Source organism: Neophocaena asiaeorientalis, unplaced genomic scaffold, assembly GCF_003031525.2.
Source record: "Neophocaena asiaeorientalis asiaeorientalis breed wild unplaced genomic scaffold, Neophocaena_asiaeorientalis_V1.1 scaffold388, whole genome shotgun sequence".
NCBI lineage: Eukaryota > Metazoa > Chordata > Mammalia > Artiodactyla > Phocoenidae > Neophocaena > Neophocaena asiaeorientalis.
Window position 1 is genome coordinate 1618534 of NW_020172738.1, and position 19825 is coordinate 1638358.

The following is a 19825-nucleotide window of genomic DNA, read 5'->3' on the forward strand; positions in this document are numbered from 1 at the left end:
GTGGTTGAGAGTCCGCCTGCCGATGCAGTGGACACGGGTTCGTGCCCCGGTCCGGGAAGATCCCACATGCCGCGGAGCGGCTGGGCCCGTGAGCCACGGCCGCTGAGCCTGCGCGTCCGGAGCCTGTGCTCCGCAATGGGAGAGGCCACAACAGTGAGAGGCCCGCGTACAGCAAAAAAAAAGAAACAGATCATTACCAAAGCCCCAGACACCCTTCCGGGGTCCCTTTCCAAATCAAGGGCAATATCTCTCCTGGCTTCTTATGTCGTAGGTTAGTTCTGTCCGTTTTTAAATTTTTTAATAAGTAAAGTCATGTAGTATGTATTCTTTTATGTCTGACTCTTTCATTCAGTATTATGTCTGTGAGAGTCATCCGTGTTGTATGCTGTGTGCTCCTTCCCATTGCTCAATACATCTCATTTTACAAATATATCCCAGTTGATTTATCCATTCTACTCTTGACGGGACATTTGGGTTATAGCCAGTGTTTTGATTCTTATAAATAGCACTGCTATGAGCATTCTTACACATCTTTTAGTTGAACGTATGGACACATTTCTGTTGGGGTTATACTTAGGAGTGGTTTTGCTAGGACACAGACTATGCAGTTTTAGCAAATACGGCCAGGGATCCAAAGTAGTGCACCATGTAACATATTTTCAAATAGAGTGCAAACTACCTGGGTAAGGCGAGCCCAGACTCATCCACACTTGGATACCCCTGCCCTTGTTCTGATGAAGCTCCAGCTCCCCCATTCACACCCTGCTGTGTGGATCAGCTGTGGAAAGTCTTTTCATCCCCACAGAAGTGTTCTCATGTGATCAGCTCCTGAGAGCTAGAAGTAGACGAGCGAGGCAAGCTTAAAAACCCAAATTACAGAGCGGCTCACCATTCCCCTTGGCCATACATATTGCTGCTGGATAACCAGGACCTGGCCTACCTTTCAGCCCTGCCAGAGGCCCTGTGCTTCCTGGGACTGTCTCCTGACTCTGATTACCAATGTCCCCAGAGGGGACCATTAAGAGCCCAGAGAAGCTACGTCTGATTATAATCCAGCAATGTTATTCATGTCATCTCCCCCAGGTGCCTTCATCTAACGTGGGAACAGTACCCTTCCCGTGCAGAGCAAGGTCTGTGCTTGCCACTCAGCAAACCCCAAATCAAACACTATATTGTTCAGGGTACACATGCAAATGAGGACAGTACAAAGAAAAGCAAGGAACTGACTGAGACAAAAGCGAGGGTGTGCGCACTCACGTTCAATGCAGCGTTATTTACAACAGCCAAACGGTAGAGGTAACTCAAGTGTCTGTTGATCAATGGATAAACAAAACGTGGGAGATATATATATATATATATCTCCCAATTTATTTTGGTGTCATGGTGACACGGCACCCATATTTCCCAAGGAGTTCTCCTGCTCTGCAGATTCTCTGACATTTTAAGGTAACTCCAGCTCATTCCTTATTAAAAAAAATAAATAAGTGATAGCAATTAAAAATAATGACCTGAGGAAGATATGACATCTTCAGTGGCTATCAAGATTTCGGCATTTTGACAAATATCATATATCACAAAACCTAAGACACCTTTCATCGGAGGACATATTATTTTTTTTATATATTACCAAGAAAGAAAAAAGCACTGCAAGGTAAACTGTAACAGGCCGTCGGCTATTAGATACACCCCAGTTTCGGAAATGCTAAGATGGGGGGAGAAATTACTTCTTAGATTCAATGAAATATCACAGTTCAGAAAGAATCAGTATTGAATCCACTCTTTGAATTTGAGTTCGTTCAGTCATGACAGTGTATTCTTCAGCTGCTCCGTGTCTTATAGGCTGGTTTCCGTGCCATTGCAAATACCAACAGAAAAAAAAAGGAAAAGAAAATAAGAATTTGAGGGACTTATTTTTCATACTTAACTGTTTCATGGGAACAATATGATCGTGTACAAAGAAGAAACTCAAAACCCTTAAATGCTGTCGCCTGTGCACACAACAGATTACGCGCAACAAGCTTTCTCCAGGGCTGTTTCATCAGCGATCCCGAGAGGTATTGATACTGCACTCAGGGCACACACTGTGAAGCCTAACAGTAGGGAGATGAAGTTTTTAGGGCATTTTGGAGGAAACTGAAATAATGAGATGCAGTATCTTCTCTGCATAGGGCATGTTCAAGCTGTCGATCCTCCTTCGGTAGGAGGCCAGGTGCTGAGAACCCTGGGGAAGAGGGATGAGGAGGCGGGAGGAGGACTCCTCCGAGCTGGGCCCTGGGTTAAGTTCTTCCCACACGTGACCGCATGCAGCCATCCCAACGACCTCACGAGGCAGGTGATGGCCCCTTCTTGGTGGTGGAAATCTCCCTGAGACTGAGAAATTTGCTTAAGGGTGTCTGGCCAATAGCCGGTGGGGCAGAGATTTGAAACCAGTTTACCTCCCTCTAAACCCCATACTTTTCCCACTGCACCATTAGACCTATCTGGTCCAAAGCTATATACAAAAAGTGTTGAAGACACTTTTTTTTTTTTCGGTACGCGGGCCTCTCACTGCTGTGGCCTCTCCCGTTGCGGAGCACAGGCTCCGGACGTGCGGGCTCAGCGGCCACGGCTCACGGGCCCAGCCGCTCCGCGGCACGTGGGATCTTCCCGGACCGGGGCACGAACCCGTGTCCCCTGCATCGGCAGGTGGACTCTCAACCACTGTGCCACCAGGGAAGCCCAAGACACTTTTTAAGTCAGGCCCAGATGAAAACAACTTGAATCTGCTTACCTGCCTTGCCCCTTGTAAGTCATGCTGAGTTTTCAGGACTCATGGTAAGCAGTGGGGTGAGGGAAAGAGCAGGGAATTTGAGAAAAGGAAAAATGGCAGGAAAGGGCTCCGGAGTTGAATCAAGCAGTACTAGCTCGTTTAGGACTCTGCATTAGAAGTGAAAAGTGGGCCAGTGTCCAGGGTGGACGGCAGATTTTGGAAGCTAACAGAAGCCCCAGGCTGACATACAGTCACTACGATGAAGATATGCATAGAAATGAAAGCCTCCTCCTTCTAAGATCCTTCCCAGAAATGCAGGCCCTGGCTGGGCGCTGGCCCCTCTCTCACCCACCTGGCTATGGCTGTGACAGTCCAAGAGGTCGTTGCTGATGTAGGCCTGCAGAACGGTCTCCCTCTGCTCTCCAGGGTGCGATGTGGTCAAGCGCTAGAATGAAGAAAAACAAGGGCAACAGGACCCAAGTGTCGATGTGGAGGAAACTGTTCCCGCAGCTGGCAGCACCAGTAACTATGCATTTCACCAAACAAGGTGAGTAATACCCAGCCGGGTGGCCAACCAGCCAACAAGTCAGCTAACAAAAAATTACAACGTACTTCTGAATGGGCGATGCAGGAGTCAGCTTACACATGTAACCTCCAGAGCAGTGAAGGATTGTATTGGACTGGACTGTAAGGAGCAGATAAGAGACAGCACACCAATGCCTGGAGAGGGCTTTTTTTTTTTTTTTTATCGTAAGTGGCTCAAGAGTTGGTACCCGAAGGACGAGCAGACTATTGGGCAGCACGGGGGGATGTGAGCGCAGTGGGGGCTGGGGACGTGTGGTCCAGCCGAGGGGGGTGTGAAAACACAGGGTGCCTTTGCGTGGTGCCCGACGGGGGGGCCGTGAATGAGCGCCAGGCGCACAGAGCAGACCCATCCCACAGGGGCTGGCGCAGCAGCACTGCGGATACTGTGTGTGTGTGTGCGTGCGCGCGTGTGGCACCCCTGGCACCGCCCTCCTTGCATACGGTCCTCTCTTCCCCCAGGGCCTCCCTCCTTGGCCGCAGTGGGTCCCACCTCTCCGGGACACCGGCCTCTCAGGACCTCCACCTCTGGGTTCCGGACAGTCTGCTGCTCTTCCCGCCTTCTCACCCACGGGCTTTACACGGTCACAGGGGCTGCCGCCCTTCTGGTGAGTTCGGAGGCTACTGCTGGGCTGGGGTGGAGGGGTGAGGGGCTGGAGGGGTCTCAGACAGAATTACAAGGATCTCTTTATTTTTCCTGCTTGCTCTATGACATTCATTCAGCAAAGGAACATCCTGTCTCGCCAAGAGGCTTAATAGCATGGACCGATAGCAAGTGCCCGGCGGATAATCGAAGAAAGGGAGGCTGGTAACTGGAGCAGCGGCAAACCTCCGGGCAGGGACAGCCACTAGCGGTTACTCACGCCACCCCACCCACTCTAGTCAACAAAACCAGAGCAGACACACTGGCCCCAGGACTCCTCCTGCTGATCCTGGAGCGTCCTCAGAGTGCTCCTCCAGACCACATTCCCGGAAGCACTGCCAACCATCAGAGTGCAAGTGCTTTCCAGAGAGATGGGGAAATCACTCAGAGGCATTTGGACGTCAAAATAACCTGAAATTTGGGGATCCATGAAGGGGTTTGACGCTATTTCAAGGTGAATTAGAATCGATTGTTCAGTTAAAGAGTGAACCAGGGACTTTCCTGGTGGCCCAGGGGTTAAGAATCCGCCTGCCGATGCAGGGGACACGGGTTCGAGCCCTGGTCCGGGAAGATCCCACATGTCGCAGAGCAACTAAGCCCGTGCGCCACAACTACTGAGCCTGTGTGCCACAACTACTGAGCCTGCACTCTAGAGCCACATGCCACAACTACTGAAGCCTGCGCGCCTAGAGCCCATGCTCTGCAGCAAGACAAGCCACTGCAATGGGAAGCCCGCGCACCGCAGCGAAGGGTAGCCCCCGCTTGCCACAACTAGAGAGAGCCCAATAAGTAAATAAACTGTACTCCAATAAGAAAAAAAAAAAAAAAGAGTGAACCAGTGTTGACTTAGGCCAGCAGTTCTCAAAACGTAGTCTGGGGAAGCCTGGGGATCTAGAAGGGTTCCCCATACTACACTTGGAGAGTCCCTTCAGGGTAGTCTAGAAGGTCACAATTATTTTCATAATAATACTAAGGCATGTTTTGTCTTTTTAATGATCAACCTCTCAGAGGTCATATGAAGTGTGATAGATACTGTGACAAACTGAATGTAGAGGCAGAGATGACAATCCAGCTGCCCTCCATTAAGCCAGACATTAAAGAAATTTATAAAAGTGTAAAACAATGTCAGTCTTCTCACTAATTTTTCTTTTTAGTTTGGAAACTAGTTATTTTTCATAAAAAATATGTTATGTTATGTCCTCGGTTTATTACTGTTCATCTTAAATGAATTAATAAATATATATTTTACGTTTTCTCAGCTTCAACTTCTAATACTGTGAAATTTTGGTAGATAAAATTTACATAAACAAGGGCTCCCCTGGTGGCACAGTGGTTGAGAGTCCCCCTGCCGATGCAGGGGACACGGGTTCGTGCCCCGGTCCGGGAGGATCCTACATGCCGCGGAGCGGCTGAGCCCGTGAGCCATGGCCGCTGAGCCTGCACGTCCGGAGCCTGTGCTCCGCAACGGGAGAGGCCACAGCAGTGAGAGGCCCGCGTACCGCAAAAAAAAAAAAAAAAAAAAAAAAAAATTTACATAAACAAAAGCTCTTTGGGTTCTTCAGTAATTTTTGACAGTGTCAAGAGGTCTGGGACCAGAAAGCTTGAGAACCACTGCCTTAACTGTGATCAATCTGAAAATTGGCGAGAAAAGCAACCATTTATTTATCTAAACGAAGGCTTTTTTTCTTTTTTCTTTTTTTCTGGCTGCGCGCGTGGCTTGCGGGATCTTAGTTCCCTGACCAGGGATCGAACCTGTGCCCCTTGCAGGGGAAGCATGGAGTCCTAACCACTGGACCACCAGGGAATTCTCAGAAAAGCAACTATTTAGATTACACTCTATTTTCCTTAAAGACTTGTTAATAAGTTTTCACCCTTGATGCCTGCTCGTGTGGCTGTGGGGGAATACCTAAATCCAGAGGTGTCTGCGGGGGTCAGTGTGAGCGGGACTCGTGCTCTAAAACACTGACACCACCAGCTGTGAGTCTGGCTCAGGACCAGGGAAGGGCCAGATGCCAGGACGTCTCCGGGGCCTTGAAACTACATGTACCAAATCATCATGTATCAAATCATCGAGTGAAGGCAATGGCAGCTGTGACGCCAACATAGGGGTTTTTTAAAAGAGACCACAGTGATCTTCAGAAGCTGCTTTTCATTTCCACTCTTGTTGTCAGCAGGAAGCATGAAGAAAGATTTTGAGAAGATGGGTTAAAAGATACAGGTAAGGCAGCCAGACAAGAAAACCAGCATGGTCTTTTTTTTTTTTTCTCGGTACCTGGGCCTCTCACTGTTGTGGCCTCTCCTGTTGCGGAGCACAGGCTCCGGACGCACAGGCTCAGCGGCCATGGCTCACGGGCCCAGCCGCTCCACGGCACGTGGGATCTTCCCGGACTGGGACACGAACCCATGTCCCCTGCATTGGCAGGCGGACTCTCAACCACTGCACCATCGGGGAAGCCCCTTTTTTTTTTTAACTTCAGGAAAAAGGTACTTACCCAGCGCAGAGCCTGCAACAAGAAGGCTTTCAAGCGGTCACTCCCCCAAATCAAATCCTTCTTCAGTTTCTCATAATCCAAGGAGGGCAGTAATGGGACATCCTTCAATTTCCTACTCAGCAACACAAGTTCAAAGAGAAAGAACAGAGCAAAAGGGCATGTTCATCACACCTCCTGAGTATCATGACAGTCTCACCTAGAGCTGCTCTGACACACTGGACGGGCAGTGGCCCACTTGCTCTCTGTGCTCCTGGTGTTAACTCCAGGCCTTCACCAAGAGGGCTGGGTTCCAGGCCCCCCACCCCAGCTTCAACGGGCTCAGCTCTGTCTCTTCTGTTGCATGTACCAGGGTCTATATAACACTTTTCCTAAAACAAGGAGTCTCGGCCTAATGGGATTAGATACCAGCACATTCACAATAGGCCAGGGCTCCACACCATGGGGATGAAATCACCTTGGAGGCCTCATAGAATCTTGAGTTCTATTTAGAACCCTGAGCAAAGTTCAAAGCTTATTAGTTTCAGCAGGCTACCCTAGGGTCCTCCCTAAAAACCTGAAGCCACTGTCCCTCTCAAGCCTGACGGACTGGCTTGGGGGGATGTGAAGGACAGAACAGGAGTCAGAAAACAACCGTGAAGAGTAGGTGCACAGCCGACCCTCCCTCCGGGAGGTAGGAGGGTGTGGCCAGGAAGCGGCAGTGGGGACGTGCCAGTGAGACAGGTAGTAAGTAGGGCAATTTGCAAACCCTCCTCAGGAGGACTCCGAGTCAGACCTCAGGCGAAGGCAGGTTTCAGCTAAGAGAGACCGCTGTTCAGAGATTTACACGGTGCAGATGACCCAACACCTGCATCTGGCTGGCCAGAAACAAAAGGGACCACCTCAGATGCCTTGTCACTAAAACAAGTAGCTTCACATTTTGTTCTGTTGAATAGAAGAAGATTGGAGTGTATAGAAAAATTGAAAACTGAATGAGGTCTGTACTGTCTCCACGTTAATTTCCTCGTTTTGCTGTTGTACTACAGTCAGATAAGATGTCACCACCTTATCCGAGACACTGAGGGACTCAGCTTCCTATGAATCTATCATTATTTCAAAATAAAAAAACTAAGAACAAAACAAAATACGATTCTTCTAATACTGTGCAGAGAATATTAATATTAAATGAGAATTCATGAAGAACTGAGTGAAAAGACTAAAGCTGTAGGGTTTCATTTGTTTTTAAGGGTGGAGTAAAAACTGAGCTAATACCTCGGGGAGGTAGGATTTGGGGTTCTCTAAATTTTCTTCTTCATGTTTCTATAGACTCAAATTTTCTATAATGAGCATGTATTACTTACATTATAGGAAAAAATTACATGCTAGTTTTTTTTTGGTTTTTTTTTTTTTGCCACGCCACGCAGCTTGCAGGATCTTAGTTCCCCGAGACCACGGATCGAACCCGTGCCCTCAGCAGTGAAAGCACACAGTCCTAACCACTGGACCGCCAGGGTGTTCCCTTAAGGTTAGTTTTTAAAAGAAAAAATGAGATCCTCTTATAGGGCCTGGAAGAAAAAGCCAGAAAAGAGGGCATCGAATGGGGTCTCAGTTAACACTCCTGGGGAGGAGCGCCAGAGTCTTCTATTTAATATAGTAAATGGTAAACCTCTGTACATGGCACATTGATTATTTTTATTTTTTTCCAGAGGCAGATACTATTGTGAGTTTAAAAATTAATACAAATACTTAAAAAAATTCCAGTTATAAATAACTGGTCAGTATTCTTCAAAAGTGTCAAGGCCTCGAAAGACAAAGACTGAAGAATGATTTCAAATTAAAGGAAACTAAGACATGACAAGACTAATGTGTGATCCTAGATTGAACCCCAGACCAGAGAAAGGACGTAATGGAACAACTGATAGAATGTGAATAAGCCCTGCAGACTAGAGGACAGTACTTTTTCAGCATTAATTTTCTGATTTTGATAACTGCACTGGGCTTGTGTAAAATATTAACACTGGGGAATCTGGGTGAAGGGTATACGGGAATTCTTTGTTCTATTTTTGCAACTCTGAAATTATTTCAAAATGAAAAAAAGTTTTAATTTAAAATGCAAATAGGCTCTTTCTCTAGACAAAAAAAGTTCCATTTGTAAAGCCAAGTTTGATAATGTTCCATAGCTGGGGAGCTTCTACTCAAAGGAGGAAAAACGGTCATGTATATTTAGGCCATATTTACTTGCCAATAATGGCAATATTACTAAGTTGCTCGGCTATCCCCCATTTCTGTGGTCCAGCCACTCTCCTACAGTCCATGAGGAAACTGAGGTACAGACAGGTTATAAAAATGGTCCAAGGTCACAGAGCCGGTGGCAGAGGGGGGTTTTAACCCCGGCAGTCCGTGCTCATAAGCACTGCATTCTACAGCCACTATCTGAAGTGAACAGAGTGCAGGGTTAATGTCAGACTCGGGCAGGACCGAGGGAAGGAGGAATGTCGTATCGACCGCAGGCGTCTTGGTAATATCATAGCACCCTCCAATCCCCACCACCACCCAAGGCTGGCTCAGAGGGTCACCGGAACCCACCCTAGTCCTCGTGTCCATGCCAAAGGTTCTCAACTTCCCCACTAGTGCAACACATATGCCTGGTGAAGCCCCCGTGCATCAGATACCCCCGCGGGGGACAGCCTAGCTGACTTGGATAGGAATGCCCCAGCACACACAGAGCTACCCTGTGGCCCTGGTCACAATGTGACTCAGGAGAGAACATAAAATTTAGACATTGCAACGTTCTGTTGGCTGCCGTATGACAGTAGGTTAAACTGATTTCCATAGAATATTATAGGAACAATTCAACAACTTTTTCCATTCGATGCTACCTCACCAACGTAAATAGAACTGACTTTAAAAGATACTTTCGTAAGTATTTTGTAAGTATTACTTATGATTACTGGTATTTCCTTTAATGCCCACATGTAGCTTCAGCTTAATCAAAGGAATTTGTCTAAGCGAGGCGGTTAAGAGCTTTTATTAAGACTGTTTTGAATTTCAGTTTTACCCATAGCTATTCTCCTTAATAACAATTCCTAAGAGTAGTTACTTACACGGGTGCCAAGGAGGCTCTTAACATGGTTGAAGCCTGAGGGGGGAGGGGGAGAGAAGGAAAGAGATCGTGTTAGACACTGACCGCAATGCATTAATCCCAAATCACTGTAACGGCACAGAACCAACGGATTTGCAAAGTGTTTCATCCACCAGGATTCTCCAACCATAATCGTATATGATTTAAAAATTAGCCCAAGTCCAAGTTTAGTAATACCCTACTGATGCATTTCCCAAGCCACCCACCTTTGGCTTGTTGCTACTCCACTCCAAGCAGCAGTCTATAAGAAAAAGGGTGGGTTCGCCCTGACCAAGCTCCCAGAGGAACTTAAAGCTGCCTAGTCAAAGACATCATAAAGAACAAAAGCAATGAAAATCAGTTTATTATCCTGGTTTTCTTCTTTATTAAGATTTTATCTTTGAGTATACAAAGAACACATGCACTTGGCACCAAGTCGCTCTAGAGGTGTTTATGGAAAAAATTCACAATCCCCCTCCCACCCTACCCCCTTTTAATCCTGCCTATAGGCCAAATCACTGCCTACTTTATGGGCACGTCCCATTTATTGTTTTGTTTTTGCTACTACAGCAACGTGGTATTCAGCATGTACTAAAATAGAGAAACCACCAAATGCTGTGAATGACACTTGTTTGGATGGACTCAAACCAACCGTAAAAGACATTTTGAGAAAACACGGGAAATGTGAAAATGGACTGCACTGGTGTTACATGATACTAAGGAATTAGTATTAATTATATTCGGCACTGTGGTTACGTTTTTTGAAGCCCTTATCTGTTAGAGATGTATATTGAATTATTTATAGGTAAAATGATAGAATGTTTGGAATTTGTCTAAAAGAACTCTAGGGGACAAAAGTAAGTAGAGGCGAAGAGAGGAAGTCTCAGCCGTCTGTGGAGCCCTTCCCGAAGGGGCAGGCAGTAGCACTCAGTTCCCTCTATGTCACCACAACCCTAGAACGGAACATTATCCACGCTGATCATATTGAACTGTGATCATTTTGCAGCCATTTCTGTGTCTTTCTCCTTTAGCAGGCATGGAGTTTCACAAGGGCTGGAGATATAGCACCTGCATGTCCCTAGCACCTGGCACAGTACCTGGACCACAGAGGCACTCAATCAACATTTATTTGTTGAATGCATGAATGAAGACTGACTTCCAAAAGTGGGCACTGCAGAATACTTGACTGATTTACTAAATGTAATAAATCGGCCACGTTCTCAACTGCTTCCCTTCGCAGTATTTACAGATCCCCATATTCTCACCTTGAAGACCGAAAACCCGGCTTTCAAATGGTTCATGACCATGTATGATCTTGTAACTTTTAACCTTTGACTTTTCCTTTTCTTTTTTGGCCACACTGTGCAGCTTGTGGGATCTTAGTTCCCTGACGAGGGACTGAACCCACGCCCTCGGCAGTCAGAGCTCGGCGTCCTAACCACTGGACTGCCAGGGAATTCCCTTTCCTTTCTTTTTTTTTTTTAAACCCTTGACTTTTCAAAAATTAATTACTTGTTATTCCTGTTATTGGCTTAAACAGCAAGGAGCTCAGAACATTGTTTGAAATGTCATCTAAATGACTTGTCTAACACATTAAGGGGATCAAGGAGCCAGTAATGTGGTCAATGAAGGACACAGCCATAGTAAAACACTCACATAATATATACACAAGAGAAAAATATTTTAAAGTTAGTGATATTGGCTACTTCATATTTCCACAAATAAAATTCACTTACATACAACTCCCTCTTTTCATAATTAAGAAAATGTTCTCGGGCTTCCCTGGTGGCGCAGTGGTTGAGAGTCCGCCTGCTGATGCAGGGGACACGGGTTCGTGCCCCGGTCCGGGAAGATCCCACATGCTGCGGAACGGCTGGGCCCGTGAGCCATGGCCATTGAGCCTGTGCGTACGGAGCCTGTGCTCCGCAACGGGAGAGGCCACAACAGTGAGAGGCCCGCGTACCGCAAAAAAAAAAAAGAAAGAAAAAAGAAAAGAAAGTGTTCTCTATCTTTTAAAACACTGATTTTTTTCTCTTTTGCTAAATTCTATATCATTCTATTTGCCCTGTGAAGAAATTAATTGAAAAGCAGTAATAACTGACCCTTTCATGAGAAGAGCCAGTACGTTAAACAGTACTGAGACTTTACTATTCAATCAAGTAAATAAAAATTTTCTTTTAAAGCTGGCAATGAGCCGAGGGGAGAATGACCCAGCCTGCTCCTAACGAGGGAGGAAGGTGTGGTATTTCATTCAGTAAGTACTGACTGCCCACCATCTAACAGGCCTCTGCTAGGCACCGCTGAAATCGGTGGGCAAGGCAAAAGCCCTCTTCTCAGAGAGCTTGCAATCCAGTGGGCAGAATCAATGATCAAATAAACCTCCGTGCCTCACCTGCAAGATGGTGGCAATGCTATACCAGTGGGTGCAGATGCCAACAAGAGCGCATGGAAGTCAGCATAACTTCCCCTCTTTTCTGCCTGTCCACGCTGAGCTCCCAGTGCTGACGGGGATGCTAGAGCTGAGAGGTACTGGGCGTAAGTTATGAAGTAGAAGTTGACCTGAACATTGACACCCAAGTATAAATTTGCCCATGGAATGGAGAACTCACAGCGGGCGACGGCTACCACTTCCTTCTTAGGTGGAGGCGTTAATAAGAATGCTCGAGCACTCAGGGGGCTGCTCTGATCTGTTGACTAACCTTTACCTTGGATTGGATTTCTAAAGGTCACTGCCATCAGCTGCGGGCACTGCTCTGCGCGTAGGTGGGGTGGACACAGCTACGACAGTCTGGCTAAGGAAGAAAAGCCCCAGGAAGAGAAAGCTGGGAGAGGCCCCAGAATCATCATCAGTTGGAATAATTTCCCTTTCAAGGTGACTCTGGGTTTTGAGTATGGACGACAAGCCCAGGGAGCATCCCCTCGCTAAGGAGGCCCTGACCGCAGCTCCGGTGGGCGCTGTGTGAGTTCCGGGATTCTACGCTGGCACTCAGAGTAAGGCCCCCAAGGCCTGGGGCACCAGGAGGAGGCCGGCGCCCCGGCCCCGGCGGACGTGGGCGCAGAGGGGCGGCGCTTTCCACTGGGCAAGCACGGTGTGAACGTGCGGCAGCCCCTTCCGGGCACAGGTAGAGGCCAGTGGAATGAGGAACGTATGCACCTGTCGGCTAGTCACTGAGCGCCTGTGCCGTGCCGGGCTCAGGGCAAGGCTCTCTGCAACGCTTGGATGCGGGGGAACTGAACAGCTACCTAAGCCGAGAGTAAACACGCAGAACTACGTCCCCACCCCTTCCCAGCTGCAGGCAAGGAAGCGGAGCCCGGCCCTCGGGGTCATGGTGTGGGCGAGGGCGTTACTGGGGCCACACGAGCCTGGGACCACTCTTGGTGACAAGAGCAGGATGAGGGACTTTGCTAATGATGCATGACGTCAGGAAGCGTGCTTAGAGAAACGGGGAGGAGGTGTGACGTTGCGAGAGTGTCCCTGGGTCACGAGCGACTGGAGGTGGACTGGGTTGGCAGGGGCCTGTCACTGCGGGACTTCTCCGGGGAGTTTGGTGTACGGCTGAGGGCCGTGAATCTCAGTACCAAGCGTGTCTCAAACTTGTGACATCAACAAGTTTGCTTGGGGACGGGGACATCCCATGGGACTGGCTTCAACGCACACAGGAGCAGCGGGTGTGCGCAGCCCAGGGAGGGTCAGAAAGAAGGAGTCTCACCGACGCCAGCAGTGGCTGCGAGCCCCAGGGCGACAGGAAGGCCCCGTCTGGAGCCAGAAACCTCCTCGGACCAGGCTGGTCCACTGCCAGCCCTTCTTCCCTGGCCCCGCTCACGTGGGACTAACGCTGAACCTGGGGGCCGCCTCTGCGGTGCAGGACAAAGGCAGGACCCTTGTCAGGCGACCTCATGGGGAACGGTCACCAGGAGAGGTTAAGTCACCACTGTGGGAAACCTGAGGAAATGTGTGTTGGCCACGCGACAGAGAGGCAACGGGAGCCAGGGACCCAGAGGGACATCCCCGCCACATGGCCAAGGGAGGCTGCTATGGCCAGCTCTGTAACAGGAAGGGGTACGGACACAACTCGAAAACGCAGGGTTGTGACTGCAGAAGGGGAGCGCTGGAATGGAAAACTGTGCAAATGAGATCTGGAAGTGGCGCTATGTGTGCGCGTGGCGTGGGCGCGCCCAGTGTCTGAACCCTCGGCCTTGCCTCACCCCCCCACAGCCTGAAGGCATCTGAGAGCCTGGGGCCGGGCAAGGTGCACAGCAACGCGCACACCTGGGGAGGTGCCAGGGGCTCGGGCGCTGGGGCTTCTTGGGGTTTCTGAGACCCGAGTCAGGCCTGGAGAGACAGATGCGCATGAGATCATGGAGGGCTGGGGACTCCATGCTGAACAGGTCAGACCGGAAGCGATGACAGGTATTAAGCAAGGGAGTAACCAGATGGGATTCCTGTATGTACCTGAAGCCTGAGGGCATAAGTAAATAAATAAGACACAACCAGAAAGGTCACTCCAGCTCCCATGTGAATGAGCCATCAGAAATCTAAGAGTTTTGAGACTGAGACCAGTCAGGAAATGTTGCTTTAAGCCAGGACAGAAAGAGGGAGAGCCTGAACAGACACAAAGCAACAGAGGCCGGGCAGGAGGGAGGAAGCCCGCCCAGATCCCCACGGCCACCTGAGCACAGGGCAGAGGAAAGGGAAGAGCCTCGGGTGACTCCCGGGGTTCCCTGGAGTGCCATTTGCTGAGACAGAAACACAGGAGGGAAATCACCTGTGTGGAGGAAAAGATGAGCCTGGGTCGGGACACGGAAAGTGTGACGTGCCTGTCAGACATTCACGGGGAGAAGGCCGGTAAGTCTGGGTTTGGAGGTCGGGGAAAAGGTCTGAGCTAATGGCACAGTTACCCTCTGCCGATCACGGTCCTACCGACTGATGAGACCAAAGGTATTCAACCCTCACATCAGCAGGGTCAGTTCAGGTACGTGACAGGCACTGGTGTATGAGGTGTGGTAGGGAGAGGGGAACCAGGTGTGCAACTCCCCGTCCTCGATACACAGAGCACTGGGCCCAGAAAGGCTGCCTCGAAATGCAGTGGCAACATGGGGAAAGGGCAGGCGTCCTGCCAAGACTTAAGCAAGCCACCGAAGGGAGAACGCCAAGGCTGAAGAGGCTGGACTTCATTTGCAGAGCCACAGTCCACACAGCAGGAAGCTTCGGGAAGTACCCTCCTTAGCAGAATAGTGCCACAGCCAGGCTTCCTGAACAACTGTACGAGGCCACCTCCCCAAAGGGTCACCGCCACCCCCGCCAAATGGTTGATTTTGCAAGTAGACGCCTCCTAAGATTCACATGTCCTGGGCCTTTAATAGATTTAATGCTATCACGCCGGGAAGTACCGTAACTTGCATTTCCAGGGCGGCCTACCTGGAGTCGTGGAAGAAAGGGAGGGTCAATTCCCCAAAGAGCCATTTTTCCAATAAGGATGGGTTTAAATGGAAACTTTCCCATCCGATGAATCACAAACCTACAGGCGCCACAGGGTGGGACTTGGGACTCAACCGGGGGCTGTGCTCAGATTTCCACCTTGAGAGTGTCTCTGCATTCATGCTTGCCCACTGCAAACAGGGGGCTAGGAAGAGAAAGACATACCAAAGCACTTTTAAATGCTATTTGCAGCACACAAAGATGGACGCTGCATCATTAGAAAGAGCAAAAAACCGACGATGTCTGCCAGAGGAACGGCTAAATGTACCATATTGTTCTCAAATTAAAATTCTGAAAGATAAGGGAAATACAAGTATGCTAAAGGGACAGGAAAGACTTTCAAAAATGTAGTTAAGTGAAAGGAGACAGCTGCAGAATGATATGTGTAACAACATCTCAATTATATACAATTTTTAAAGGTCTGGAGGATGCGTATGAAACACAGTCAACACTTATCTGTGGAGGAAGGCAGGATGGGGTGAGTGTGAGGGAGGGAAGGGGTTTCTGCTTTGCTCCATTTACTGCTAAATTGTTGTGTATTTTCCAGCTAACACATATTCTTGTATCCCTTGTATAACCTTAGAACACACAACAAACCTCCCTCTTGTGCTCTGAGGAAGAAGTTTCTCCTTTTACTACTTATCACTAGATTCCTGATAATATAAAATCAGATTCATCTCAAATCCCAGCAAATAATGGGCCCCAGGGTTTGGAACCTGATTTGGTAAGGACCACGGCATGACAAACCTGGGGTTTGTGGTGGTGGTGACAAGCAGTCAAGCTGGAAGAGGCCACCCAGGAGAGCTCTCTTCTCCAGATTTAATCCATCATTATCAACCCTGGGAGCACGTGGATTTGACGCCCAGCTCCGATAATGCATCAGACTTCCGGACACAGTTACCTGGGCGGGAAGGAGGTAGGGTGGAAACACACTTCTTGTCTCCTCAGTGGGGTCCTCGGCCTCCACACATACACAGTCTTCACATATACCCCCCAGAGGGGGTGACTTACTGGATTTGCACCGCCCTGCACCCCCCTCCTCTGGGCAGTGAGGCTGCACAGAGAGCACAGCCCCAGTGGTATGGGTGGAGCGGGTGGAGAGCATGGGCTGGGCCACAGCTGTCCATGACAGGGGTGGGGGGGGAGCATTTCTTTAATTCCAGGGCTCAAAAGTAGGTTACCCACCTGCCTACCAAAAAAAAAAATCCACATTCTCCAACATAAGCTTGTCAGAATCAGTGGCAATGTCACCAGCTCCTTTTCCCTTCATTCTATTGTTGTATTTTTCAATTGGCTCGGAACTCAGGGGGAAGGAGGGTCTTATTTACTGAGCCCTTCTGAACTTTCAACAGTGAATGAGGTTGCAGAGGGCCAGATTCTTAACAGCCAGATTTAGAAACCAGTATCAAAGGCACTAAACTTCGTAGCACCAGCCATTTTCTGATGGGCCTCAGCCAGGCTCCTGTCAGTACAGTGAATTGAAACGCTCAAGCCCGAGGAGAAGCTGATCAAGGACCAGGCTAGAAGGAAGGCTGGTCTGTGCCTACCTATTTATCTTGAAACTGATGGCATCCTGTTTGGACTTCGGGTAGACTGTATTCCGTTAAACAAATAAAAAAGCAATCTTCTTCCCAATCCTAGATCCGACTGACTCAGTCACCGGACATTGATCTAAATTGTACCCTAATTTCCTCTTCATGCGTTATAAATCTGATATCATACATTGACGTTAGGCATGCCTAGTCAACTACAATATTCTTTTACACTTCCATAATGACCCCTCACCCACTTTTTATCACCTTATAAGAAAAATATACTAGGAACAATAAAAAATTGTTTGCAGTTTTTATGGCCTGTTACTAAGTCAATGACTCAAGTGGGGGAAAAAAAACGGTTACGAGTTAAGGCAAACGGAGCACATCCTCTCTCCCGTGGTTTCTGAGGCTTACACTCTGTACCTTAGTGCCACCATAACTGGGAAGGATGGTAGGACCAGTCTCTTGACAAATGAAGGTAACTTCTAACGGGATGAAATAGCAGATACGTTGTTCCCCCATCCCCTTTTATACCGCTCCTTTTAAACATGACATCAGTTTTGTTCACGTGGCCCGTGGGATCTTAGTTCCCTGACCGGGGACTGAACCCGTGCCCCCTGCAGTGGAAGCGCAGAGTCTTAACCACTGGACTGCCAGGGAAGTCCCAACATCAGTTTTAAATATGCTGGATGCAGCACTCCGCCAACAGACAGGATTCTTGTATATGCAAGACAGGGTGGGGTTTTATAAACAAACCTGAGAACACTAAGTATTTACTGAATTAATACATACATGGAAGGGGTTGGGGGAAGAAGTGGTCTTATTAGACACAGATCCTGCTATGCTAATTACTGCTAGAAAGCCATCATTTTTGATGAACACACTCTATCCTTAATGTTACCTCAGGTTGATGACTGACAGCTAAGCATACACTGGACACAGAGGGTCAACTCAGCCAGGCCACAGGGATGTGGCTTGAAACCCCTCATCCCAGAGGGCCCATGAGGGAGTTACTTTTTCGAAACTCGGATGTCCGTGTGTGCTTTACTGACATTTTAAAAATGGTCGATTCGCTAAGATTCCCGTATGCTGACATCACTGCACCCACATCCTAAAGCATGGACTCCGCAGCTCCTGTCCACGTGTGGCACAGCCGATGCAGCGAAAGCCTGGCGGTGCGCTTCCACGTGCACCCCGAGGACATGGTCAAGGATGCTGGCTCTTCACCACGTTACCATGTCCTTTCTACCAAGATCCACGAGGGGAAATCTCCGCGGGTCGTAGCACCAGAAAAACCCCGTGCGGCAGTTTTCGGACCTTCCGGTCCTCAAAATACAAGGTGCTTAGACTTCTTTTTAAATTGTAAGAGTAATATACCTACTTGGAAAAAGTTCACCATCTAAAGGGCACATAGGGGACGTTGGTGGCATTGAAACGTTCTATTGTGGGCACGTGTGATGGGCTCGCAGGCATTCATTTTACTGCTGTGCTTCATAGGCTACATGCGTAGCACAAATGCCGTTTTAGAGGCAGTGAATATTACTCTCTCTTCCTTTAGAAATAAGTCATGCAACTGTTCTTTGCACAGGCAACTGGGAAGCCCACAGCCAAATCTGAGCCTCGCTCCCAGGGGTACAGTAACTTAGGACATGCGTTTTTTTATACTAGCCTGAGCCCGGGCTTACTTTTATTCTTCCTACCCTCATCTTCCTTTAAGCACAATTTCTTTTTTTCCCCCAGCATTACTGAGATATAACTGACAGACAACATTGTGTGAGTTTCAGGCATACAGTGTGATAATCTAATAAATGTATATGTTGTGAAATGATTACCGCGATAAGGTCAGTTGACACAGCTGTCACCTCTCAGCTACCTTTTGCTGCTGTGAGAACATTTAAGATCTTAGAAACCTTCAAGTACACAGTACAGTACTGTTAACCGTAGTCACCATGCTGCACGTTACATCCCCAGACCTATTCACTTTAAAGCCAGATGTCTGTACCCTTTGACCAACATCCCCTCATCTCCCCCACTCCCTGGCGACCACCAATCTACTTTCAGTTTCTATGAATTCTAACCAAAATTTCTTTATTTTTATTTTCTATCTTTTCATTTCTCATATTTGTGTTTTCTCATAATAAGCTGCTTCAAATCTACTTGAGAATCAGGTAGGTTATTTTAATGCTGAAAAAGGCCTTGTTTATGAAGACCCTAGTATGAATGTGCAAACACTTCATTAAAAGCTGGGGCTCTGACCCTCGGGGTTGCCTCAGCATCACCCGGCGCTTCCTTCCTAATTGCCCGGCTCCACACACACAGCCTCTGGACCAGGCGGCAGGTTGGTGTGCGCTCCCGGGACATGCGTTCACGAACTCTGAAAACTTCCTCTGGAGACACAGCTATACTCGTGCCCCTGGTTGAGAACCCGACTCAGCTCCACATGCCTCCAGATGAGCTCTCCTAGGAAGGACACGTCACCTACGTAATGTCTTGGCCTGTAACGCAAACCTGAGTCTGGCCACAAGGAAACATCAACCACAAAAGGAGAAATGTTCTATTTTTAAAGAAGGGGAAGGACTGTCTTCTTTTAAAATGTCGATGTCATGAAAGTCAAAGAAAGAAAGACGGGGGTGGGGTGGGGAGTGTTGAAGCTGAAAGGAGGCTAAAGAGACATGACAAATCAACGTAACACCTGAGCCCACACTCCGGGCACGGGGAAGGGGTTGCTGTAGAGGATGTTAATCGCTCCGCTGGCAAAACTGGGACATGCACAGTAGGTTAGTCAGGTAAAAATACTGCCTGATATTAAATTTACTGAAGTTGACAATCACATGGTTATATGAGAGAACATTGCTGTTAAGAAATGCACACTGCACTCCAGTATTTAGGAGCAAAGGGCCATAAACATATGTAATTTATCCTCAGATGGTTCAGAAAACATTGTGTATGGGTGCCTGTGGAGAGAAAGTAAACAAACGAGCAAAATGCTAGCAGGTGGTGAACATGGGCAAAAGGTATACAAGTGTCCTTCGGGCAGTTTTTGCAGCTTTTCTGTACGTTTGCAATGATTCTAAGTATAAAGTTTAAAAAGATAAAAGGAAAGCCCGTCTGCCACCGCACAACCCCAACACGGCAGTGATTTTTCAAACAGGATGAGGTTTCCTTCGTTTCCTACTGCCTTGCTGCCATTAGCGGCCCTGGGACCCAACAAGCAGCTCCGTCTGGAAGAGACAAACGCGCCTCCCCCG

The 19825-nt window shown here is 48.2% G+C and overlaps 1 protein-coding gene across 6 annotated transcripts in view; it reads right to left on the bottom strand.

Annotated features, from left to right (window-relative positions):
- ARMC9 (armadillo repeat containing 9) overlaps nucleotides 1-19825 on the bottom strand; it is a 135071-nt gene that overhangs the window by 83505 nt on the left and 31741 nt on the right. For all 6 annotated transcript variants that reach the window (XM_024740577.1, XM_024740580.1, XM_024740579.1 and 3 more), the window contains exons 10-12: nucleotides 9547-9581; nucleotides 6467-6578; nucleotides 3102-3194 (exon numbers count right to left, since the gene is read on the bottom strand). In XM_024740577.1, the coding sequence (XP_024596345.1) occupies nucleotides 3102-3194; nucleotides 6467-6578; nucleotides 9547-9581 (240 nt within the window). The remainder of the gene's footprint in view (nucleotides 1-3101; nucleotides 3195-6466; nucleotides 6579-9546; nucleotides 9582-19825) is intronic.